Source organism: Notothenia coriiceps, unplaced genomic scaffold (assembly GCF_000735185.1).
Source record: "Notothenia coriiceps isolate Sejong01 unplaced genomic scaffold, NC01 NC01_scaffold00034933, whole genome shotgun sequence".
Lineage (NCBI taxonomy): Eukaryota > Metazoa > Chordata > Actinopteri > Perciformes > Nototheniidae > Notothenia > Notothenia coriiceps.
The window spans coordinates 175,140-186,020 of record NW_011367634.1 but is presented as its reverse complement, the minus strand read 5'-3'; the positions used below and the strand labels follow the sequence as shown (position 1 = coordinate 186,020).

At 40.9% G+C, this 10,881-nt stretch overlaps 1 protein-coding gene across 1 annotated transcript in view; it reads right to left on the bottom strand.

The window, feature by feature from the left end:
• Positions 1 to 10,881, bottom strand: part of LOC104962508 (collagen alpha-1(XXVII) chain B-like) — a 27,569-nt gene that overhangs the window by 4,906 nt on the left and 11,782 nt on the right. The window contains exons 3-4 of the mRNA XM_010790941.1: positions 6,679 to 8,000; positions 3,276 to 3,329 (exon numbers count right to left, since the gene is read on the bottom strand). Coding sequence (XP_010789243.1) covers positions 3,276 to 3,329; positions 6,679 to 8,000 — 1,376 coding nt within the window. The remainder of the gene's footprint in view (positions 1 to 3,275; positions 3,330 to 6,678; positions 8,001 to 10,881) is intronic.

Sequence of the window (10,881 nt, the reverse complement as noted above, 5' to 3'; positions counted from 1 at the left end):
TGAAATGACGCAGCGCAATGCGGCCGCTGAATAATGTTTCTGTTTTTTCAGAGACCGGAGTCATGGCGGAGAGAAAAACTGCTTGTGATTGAATAGCATTTATATTATGTAGCTTTTCTATTTAATGCACGTATTTTCAACAAACTAGTGTGTCTAGAGCTGGAAATATAAAATGTATAATCTCTTTGGCACCAGAGTTGAAGTTTGGCAGGTACATGATACCACATACTGAGAGCAGCACATTTAAATGTGTTCATCAATCATGAATTGGTTAACAACTGTATTGTTATAGCACGTTAACAGGGCTTAAATTAAAGGCCTATAAAATAATGGATTTATTTATGCTCTCAGTTTAACGGCCAAAGCTCAGTAGCATTTTCTGTGAACCTGCGGCTACTTAACTTTAACTCCCTAAATGTGCTCTTTATTAGGTTTAGAGCAAGAAACAGTGGAAACTGTAAGCATGGCGTAATGACAGGGAAGAACTGAATCAAGCCTCTGAGGGACTGCTCACTTGTGTCTACACATGTCATTCATTTCAGAACAATCTACATTTTACAACAAACATTAATCAGTTTACTTTTCTGCATCAATCAACCATTGGAAAAAAAAGAGCTCTCCATAGACTCTTTATTTTTATGTCATAATAGTGTCAACCATTGTTAAAGCAATTATGAAAATGTTTTGAGTTTTACAGAAAGGCAGCGCCACATAAGGACTGCTCACTGGCAAGTCTCTGCACAAAGGCCTCTTTGATCCACTCTCAAGCCTCTCCTTCAGGCCGGGGGAAACTCTTCGGGCTTATGGCTGCGTTCAGGAGCGTGGACGCTGTCACGTGTAAGTGTAGGATCACTAAGACTTTCAGACATGACACCTCACTGTCAGAGAGGTACAGCCATACTGCTGCGTAAGTGCTGTAAAACTTTTGTGATAAGGGACAATGCCCCACACAGGTTGCATTCTCACACATTGTGTTCAACAGTAATATATTTAAAGGGGACCTATCATGCAAAATACACTTTTTGATGTCTTTTATACATAAATATGTGTCCCCGGTGTGTCAGGGAACTCACGCAGCATCAGAAAATAAAACCCTCTCTCTTTTCCTCCGTACCCAAATCTCTAAAAACGGGGGTACAACGGAGCTGATCCAGATTTGCGTCCGATATGACGTAATATCGGAAATGTAGGTTGGCTTTACACCCACGGCCCTATCAGAAACGTCGCTATCAGAAACAATGCCCGACTGTTTTGGACGTAATATGGTTGGTGCATGTTTTTTTTTAAAGCTTTATATCCCAAATCAGCACTTTTGAAACAGGAAGGTAAATAGAGGGGTATGAGGCATGGCTAGAATGGCTGATCTGTTTGGTATTTTGAGCAAAACACTTCATAGACATATATTTTATATATTTTTATATATCTGAGACCTATGCTATTGCCTAAAAATAGCATGATAGGGGCACTTTAAAGAATGTCTTGTTGGAACTTTCTCTATATATGATTTGAAAGGTGAAAAAAACAAGATAAGGGCATTAGATTAGAGTTGCTCACTTCAAAATCAAGAAATGGAGGATGTGTTTAAATGTGCTCTCTTGGGAAGGCTTTTTAAATTCACAAAACAACCAAATATGATTTACCGGTAATTATAATATATAATATATAAGGGTAATGTTAAGAGGAAATGTTTGACTGTCTTTAACTCACACTCAGAGTGTTCAACGTTTAACCATCAGTTGGATTTAGTCACATTCAGTCTTCTTTTGAACAAACTTTGGTTTATCTCTACAAGTGTTTTAAATGTATTTTTTAAATGGATAAAACACTAAGTACTAAGTTTTGATTATGTAAGATATTTACTTTGACATTTTAAAACAAATCATCCAGCTAGAAACAAACCGTATTGAGCAGTTTATATATGGAAGTGACTGTTCATCAGCTTTCTGCATATGAAAGTATATTTAAAATATATATTAAACCCATTAATATAGTGAATGTCACTTTGATACCTTCGGATTGTCCAAGCAAACCCAGATCAGAGTGCACTTTGGAGCTTTCTGAAGATCATGTGTGTTGCTGCAAGGTATTTCTTGCTGATCACGTGAACTATCCAGGAAAACAATCTGTGAAAACCTGAACTGCACCCTCAGGTTCTTTTTTTCTTTCTCCGAGTCAGTGTGACCTGCAGTTAGGTCTCAAGAGCTTGATGATGAATGAACTCTATAGAGTTTAGTGTACTACTGCACAGAGCTTCTGAGCCCCAGACAGGGTCTTTAATGCCTTTAATAAGATGGGGACAAAGCCCTCTTTCTTCCTTGTTTAAAGAGATTGGGTTCCCACAGCCCACCCCTCTGAGGCCTGACCGCAGGGCAGTCTCATGGGCCGCGACAGGTACGCACACTCCTCAGTAGCATTAAGTCCTCTGCAGGAGCACTTCAGCAGGGGCCTCTGCAGAAGAGCAACCAAGAAGCATATCTCCCCATGTTTTCACTGCCTTAAGGTCTAGCATATTTATTTCAGCTTAGGACTCGCCATGATGCCAAATTCAACTTCTGCTTGCTTCCTTTTCATATGAGGGAGGTGAAGGGGCAGCGACTGCATATCCATCAGTTAAAGGTCTCAGAAAGACATTGAAACAACAAACCGTCCCTTGAGACAAATCATCCCCCGGCGTTTTCTATCTTCTTACATTTCTTCTGAAAACATGAGCTTGAAATCTGCTTTCACTTTGTTCGGTTCTATCAGCAGCTCACAGTTGTAGACCGACATGGAGCCCAAAAGAGGAGGAGATATTTCAGGAGGACTCAGTCTAATACACTAGAATCATTCATTGATGTTAACATAGGAGCTATGCCTAATATAAGTACCTATACTGTTTATGTATGGCATAGAAAGTACTTGTTCTGCAAATATATATATATATGTATAGTCGAACAAAAGTGTCCTTGTTTTTTATGTCAATATAATACCTACCATATGCATACAATTAATCTTACATTTGCAACCCACAGATTTGTAGCGAATGGTTGTTTGCTCTCCAGCTTTACAAATGGAGCTTGGCAGCAGAGAAGCACGGCTCGATCAAACCCAGAGCCAAAGCAAACTAACGGCTGGCTGAACAATGCTCTGTAATCCATAGATGTCACAGAGTGCTTGAGGAAAAAGCCTTTCGTATCACTGCTTGAGGAGTCATTTCACAATAATATAGATCAGAGAAAGGTGGTAATGTAATGTCACTTAAATGGGAAACTTGTCACATGTCAGGATGAACTCACCCTTGGGCCTCTCTTCCCTGGCTTTCCTTGCATCCCTGGAAGTCCTTGAAGGCCCTAAAAAGCACAAGAAAATGTGTCAAGGCTAAAGTGACAAAAGTACAAAGGAGCAAATAAGAGTTGCTGCCCTTTTCTAATTGAGCCTGGAACAGCCTTGGAAGTAAAAGAGAGTTCTAAGGGTAAATGAAATCTTTAAGTGAATACATGTTAAGCTTCTTCCAATGGACATGCTGGCAGGCATGGGGATGTCCTGTTAAAGCAGTCCTTGTCCCTTTGCAGCCAAATTATTAGAGCCCCAAACCGCGACAGCAAACAAACTTTAAGTCTGACGCATTACACTGGCAGAGAGGTCAGCACTGGTTCCAGCCAATAACAATAATGATGGGTATCAGCTAGCTTTAAAACAATTTCATACATGGATTGGCAACGCTCTGAAAGTTCAAATCTAATGAGGGGTCATTCTGAATAGTTTGACATGTTTGATTGTTACTTATTTTCCCATGGCTCCAGAAGGTTCGAGAAAGAGAAAAAGAAAATGGTCTTAAATAACAGCTCAAGGCAGTCCAGCTGAAACTGGGCTTCTGTTATAATGTCAAATATATAGAGCACTTGTGTCTGACTTGGGCAGGACCTACAGCTATAAATATGCTCCCTCCGACAGCATGCACTCTGAAAAGCCAAAAAGCTCTCAGCAACCTTTACATTTTTCAGACTGTAACCATCAGGCTGTCCACACATCATGAGCTGTTTGTGCTGCAGTCCCTGCTGGAGGGGAGGGTCGACAAGAAGTCACGTCTTTAAAGAACCTACTTTATATCAATAACTATAGGTTCAAGTTGTAATTGGAGATTTTTTCGGCACAAATACCTAGAAACGAGATTAAAGATCGAATTATTTGAATGCAGGAAAAAGGTAAAGTCCAAGTGGTCCACAACTTTCAGAATAACTCTTCTGCAAACTGACTTTTCCACTCACAAAACACATCCTCACATTAGGCTATTTGAAGAAACAAAGTATTTAACCAATAGCATTATTGTAGCAATACAACCCTGCTCTCTTTTAGCCACATTGAAGCCTGTATTAAAAGCCTGTATAGTGTATACCTTACTGCTTGAGGCTGTGTGTCACATTAAGGTAGGGTAACATGAGGACTTGGATTGCTGTGGAACTCAAAAGAAGCCGTCCATGACTGAATAATGTAAAAATGACACAGAAACTGAATTTACTCGTAGATTGGTCAGCGACACGTGGTTTACAGATTGGGTCACTAAGATTAGTATTGGTGAAGTTATGATCCAGCTATCATATCCTCTGCATCCCTTCACAATAGATCATGCTGCTGAGTTACCGGTCATCAATGATGACCCTCCCCTTCTTCTGCAGTAAGGCCTGTTTTATCAGCACTGGCATGCTGTTGTGTTTGTGCAGCTTAACTGCTTGTGTAAGCCGCTGAAAGTGATGGCTTCTTTAACAGACCATCGCCCACTAATATCAATGCCAATCCCAAGGAGGGGGTCAAACCTCAACAATGGGCCTGTAGCTCACTAAAGTGATCCTAAAGACAATGTTATAAAATGGCCTGAAATTATTCAGAATCCATACCTGACTCAGCAATCAGTTTAGACATTATACTAAAAACTTAAACAAGCAATGAAAAGTAAGCTTCACCACGCACCAGGGACTGGCGGGCATTGATTACAGTACTTCTCTCTTGTAAAAAAAACGACTTTTAGGGGCATGCAGAGGTGCATGCTGTGGTTTCTCTGGTTGCCAAAGCAGCAGAGCTTTACTTGAAACATTCTTGTTGGTTAAACATGACCGAAGACAGAGAGGTCCTTTTAACAATGGAAAATATTGCTAACCATTTTGTGCTCAACTGAGGATTAGTGCCAGAAAAGACAACATGGTCAATATGGGGAGGCTGTGGCTCAGTGGTTAGTGTGATGGACTTCAAATCAGGGGGCACCGAGTTCAAGTCCCACTGCTGTCAGCATGACGTTGTGTCCCTGGGCAAGACACATCACCCCAAATTGCTCCTGTGGGGATTGTCCACAGTACTCAATGCAGTGTTTCCCCTACCATTGTCTTGGAGGGGTGCTGCGCCCCGCCAACGGAGCCCCGCGCCCCTCCTGAAATTCAAGGTGTTCAAAAAAAAAGAAATTATAATTTTTTTTTTTTATACATAATTTTTTTTTTATATATATATATAGCACCAAATTGCAACTAATCTATATCTACTGTCACTTTTCACATTGAACATGTGCTCTTTTATTAAATAAACTAAACACTTTCATTTTAAGTTGTGAGTTTAGTGTTTTTGACCTAACAAACACTGATACATTAATCAATAACAATAATCCACAGCTCCTCTCTCTGCTCCAGAGGATTTAAAAAATATATCCCAATGTCGGGATTATACATTTGGTTCAACTTTCTTTTAAAAAATCAATATTTCAAAAGGGAAAAAAGACTGTGGTTGTAGTCATGCTAACAGGTCTGTAGTGCTTAAAATGGGAAACATACTACAGTTCTCAGAAGTGCTGATAAAGCACTGCATGTATATTGTATAGCCCTTTATATGCTTACTCTAAATCTTTGACCCTACTTTAAAGAGTATTCCTTCTCTGAGCTGTCACACTCCCTCTCAGAGGAATCTAACACCTCACTGCCAGCCCCTCTGCTCAGACTCGCTGCTTTGAACCTGACTATTTCTATGACTGCTGCTAAAAAGCATATTAAACATGTACAGTGTATGAAACAACTGAACGGTGAAAAGTCTTTAACATCACATGCAAGCCAAAAAAAAACGTAGGAAAGAGAACCCATATATGAACATTAATAAGTCAACATTATAAAAAAAAGCAATGCTTGATGAATGGTTATTTCACAAAACCACACGTAAGAGGCATGTCAGCTTCCACGTCAGCAGCCGTTCCGGACGTCAAAGAAGGCAAACTGACATTTAAATAACAAGCTGTCAAACTGGTTTATCATTAGGATTTAATTATGTATTAGGAAATATAACCAACGGAGACATATGGCAGCTGAGCTTAATGATGCAGTTATGATTCATATCATGCCATATATCATGAGTAATGAATGTATAAAATAAGGTAAACCAATATCTCTGCGATGCATGCACAAAGAAGCACTTATTGTGGCTTAATAGTATGGATGGACGATATGGCCAAAAATGTTTATCATCCAAATGAAGTAGAACAAGAAGAAAACGTATTCAAAACGAGCTATTCAATACATCTTATACATGTATCATTGTTGCTGTAGAAGATTTTATCGTAATTGTTTTCTAGATTTGACCGCCCAGCCCTACTTAAAGGTTTGATATGTACAGTATATACCCATGCATGTGTTTCAGGGGCAGGTGTGTGTTGTGGTGGACACTCACCGGTGGTCCTGGTTCCCCCTTCAGTCCAGGTGGTCCAGCCAGCAGCGAGAATTGGGTCGGGTCCAGGTCAAATGTTTGGAAGCCATCTGTTGCAGCTGGAGTGACTGGAATAAGTGAGGTGGGTTTGACATCCTGCAGACTGGGCACTTTTGGCTCAGATTTCTCTGGAGCTACGGTTGTCTTATGCTTTATTGGATGAAGGTCGCCATTTGACGGAGAATCCTGCCTGACAGCAGCTGTGGTGTGGAGGTTTGGCCTCATCTCCGATGGTCGGATAGAGGCAGGTAAATCCATTCTTTCTCCAGGAGGTTCCTGAGAATTAGTATCTCCTTGCTTTGTTTTATTTCCGGCACTGCCACGGGAGGTTGGTTTTGGGTTTGGTGGTGTCAAACTGGTCCTAAGAGGTGTAGAAGAGGTTTGAGTCGGAAAATGATACTGACTTTCCAACCCTGGATGAGGCGGCAGAGATACAGACACGGCGACAGGGTTAGGTGTGTTTGCAGTCTGATTCACAGATGATTTGTTCAGCATCAGAAAGCGGTCTATTGGACCAAAAATCTTAGTCCTGGTGCTTTCCTCGGTCAAGGCCAAAGTAGGACTCGGAGCATTTTTGGATTTCTCCGTCACTGACAGAGGAGTTATACGAGTGACAGTAATATTTGGATCCGAGGAAATGAGAGGTAAGAGGGGTTCAAACACGGGCCGATATGTGTCGGCTTCTCTGCAATGTTTCTTAATGTAATCACAATAGTTATGAGCTGCCTCAGCAGAGGGATAAATGTCAAACTGACAGATGGCGCCTTCAAACGGCACCGAGTTGTGGTTCATTTTGCCCAGCAGGAAAGAGCCCTCTGCGTCTAGAGCCTCCTCTTTTTTCGAACGCAAATCTGCCTGTACACTTCTCTTTCCACAAGAAGTGTATAAGAACACCTGCTGGCCTTGGATATCCAAAGCCAGGCTGTGCCACTGGCCATCGTGGACATCATAGTCGAAGCTCACAGAGCTCCTCGGCCCGACGTGTACCAGGACCTTCCCCGGGACGAACTGCAGTCCAAGCTGAACTTTCCTTTTCTTCGACAGAACTGAGAAGAGGAAGGCACTGTTGACGCGATGAACAGACAGGCTGAGAATCAGCGAGAGATTGGTGGAGCTGTAGGAAGCTGGGATAACAGTGCGCAGAGGCACCTGGATACGTGCTCTCGGGGTGAGGATAACTCCAGACTTGAAGGGGATGATGCCATTAGGAATGGATCGAGCGTCTGAGGATGACGACACACCTGATCTCCGCCCAGAAAGACCGAGCTGCTGCAGAACATCCACATCTTCAAGAAACAAGAGAGACGTCAGTGATTCTTTGAATACTTAAAACACCAAACGATGCTGAACAACAACTTTACACAAGATCAGGATTTCTATACTACAAGAAGAACATGTCATTGTCGTTTACATGCACCATTTCCAAGCTTTTTCCCCCTTAATAACTTTCTACTTTAACTCTTTGGTAATGTTACAAACCCCAGAGGGTTTTACACAAGGGTATAAAAAGAAAACCATAACATAGAAATGTTAAATTAATTGCATCACACTCTATGTGCAATTAATAAGCAGATTTTTAAGGAGATAGCACATCACTTCAAGACACACACTAATTAACAACCTCCCATCTAAGAGCACTGATCTGCATAAAGAGCACAAACAGAAAAAACTAAAGTGCAGTATTATAAGTAATAATTATGATGTGATGCCAAGCTGGGAGTGAGTTCACAAGTTTAAGGTTAGACTAATGGAAATCCTGCAGTGAAAGCAATTTAAGAAACTGCCGCATTGAATTTCCGATAGGGCCACACATCAACATCCAGTTTTGGATATTGCCACAAATGATGTAATCGTTCCATCAGTCTTCATTAGCGCGATGTCAGAAAACACAGGCTGAACGCGTCCCTGGAGAGGAGAGTCTGGGTTTGAGGAGGTGTTTAGTGCAGACAGAAAAACCATCCAGACTTTATCCTGTGATATCTTTTGATTATAGATGATGGCTCTGACAGGGGCCTGAGCTCATTCAATGTACTGCAGTGTTTTCTGCACTTTTTAATTGCTACTTGCATCTCATGGGAGGAACATGTGGCTTATTTTCACACATTACAGTCTTGTGTGAAATATATATTGCTTCTAATTGGATCCACAGTTTTGTGGAAGGGTTTAATCAAATCCACATTTCACTGTAGCCATCCTTTATTTCAAGATTATTCTTTAGGAAAAACGTCGTATTCTTCCGCCTTAATCAAACTTGTGTAGTATGTGTAGAGAAAGAATAGGTTTTGATACAGAATTTGCACTATTTAGTATTTCAATAGAAGTTAAAAGTAGTGATAAAAGGCATGTTATTGTCTTTCGCAACTTCTAAACAAAGCATGGTGGTCCTAAACCCAAAACCCAGAACCGCTGATACAACACCACCAAGGTTATGCTAATAAAAGCAAGGGTATTACTTTTGCAAGCAAAACATTAAGCATGCTTAGAAAGTCAATTCCGCTTTTGGTTTAAACATCAAAATAGAGTGATTCCATTATCATACTGGTGTCTTTTGTTAGGCAGCAGTACAGGTCATGGGGAAATGTCAAACAAAAGCTTTGTTTAGTTAACTAAGGTTGGAATAAAGGAAGATTTGATCAGCCTGGTCATTCAGTATGTCCTGAATACAGTACATTAATCCTCTCAGTATGTGCAATGTCAAAACTAAAAGCCTACATAGCTCAAATATCCGTCCTCTTGCAGGCTAATACAAAACAAATGTGGGCAAGACTGGAATAGACTGCTAAAAGATTCATTACAACCCAGCAGAGCAGTAACAAGTATAGAGTGTAGACATGTTAGGAAGGGAAACCCTGCTCAGTGTGTGCAGGCAGTGGGAGGTCCGCTCAATTGAAAAACCCACACATGGAAGAAAAACATCAAATAGAAACTGAAAAAAAGAAGAGATTTTCTTCAGCTGAATTCATAGCACTCATTTGAATTGTTAATATGGTATGAAGAAAGCTAAATTGTTCTTTCATTGTGTGATTTTGAACTACTTTCAGGGCTTAGCAGCATATCTAAGTCTTAGCGGGTAGACCGGTTGCCTAAGGCGCTTTATGAACTCCTGATGAGCTGGGGATACAAATCTAACAACTGAAAATAAGAGACAAAGCACTGCCAGAGAACAAGAAGCAGAAAACACAACTGTTCTCAGAAAGGAAGAAGAGGCTCATGTATTTCCAATATGAGTATGCCTTTTTCTTTAAATTATTATTATTATTTTAATGTTTTTCTTCTCTTGTGTCAGTCATCCACATCAATCAGAAGTGCTGTGCTCCACATGTACTATCCATTGTTAACCAATCAGAAGTGGCCCATGATAGAAGGTGAAAGACAGACAGATTGATCCAATCACCTGACGTATTGTTACTATTCAAACAAAATCAATTGATTCCCTATACGTATTATTCCTTAGTAATACGTATTTCTGTTTATCGGGACATTACGTTAGTGACTACATTCTTTACCCGCTACAGGGTAACCGAGGTGCAAAAAAAGTTTTGTTTATAGTACCGTAAACTAACAATCACTCTGTTGGAACCTGGCCCACCAGTCGTAAAACATTACTAGGCGACGTCATCTAGTTGTCTACACGGACTCAGTTCTGGCCGGCCTGTGAGTGGAGGGACAAGAACTCTTTTTCTTCCTTCCTCGTCTCAAGAACTTATCCGTAACACAACCCTACATAAGATGCAAGAGAGAACTTCACAAGTCTTATCCCGACAGTGCTAAAGCTACCCTTTTTTTAGATTAACGCTTACAAAAGACTCGTTTTATACCGCTAACGCTAAGCTAACGCTATAAACAAAAAGTTCAGCTGGGTTGCCTTCAAATAACATTTACCCCCCGGTATAGAGGCCGATCTCCAGCCGGTAGTCGTACGAGGGCGAGAGATCCGGTGGCCGGGGTCGTCGGGGCTCGATGGCTCACTTTCTTGATTTGAATGTACTTTGAAGGCAACCCCAACAGAAATTCAGTTCGAGTCAAATTCTTAAGTGGGACATCTATCTTACATTTTGTACACTACCTCGTAATGAACTTCGGACTGAGTCTTACCAAAACAAGTGGTTTGGTAGATTCCTTTTGAGGTTAACCTTCCCGCGCTAAACTTTCCGTCGCGTGAAAGTT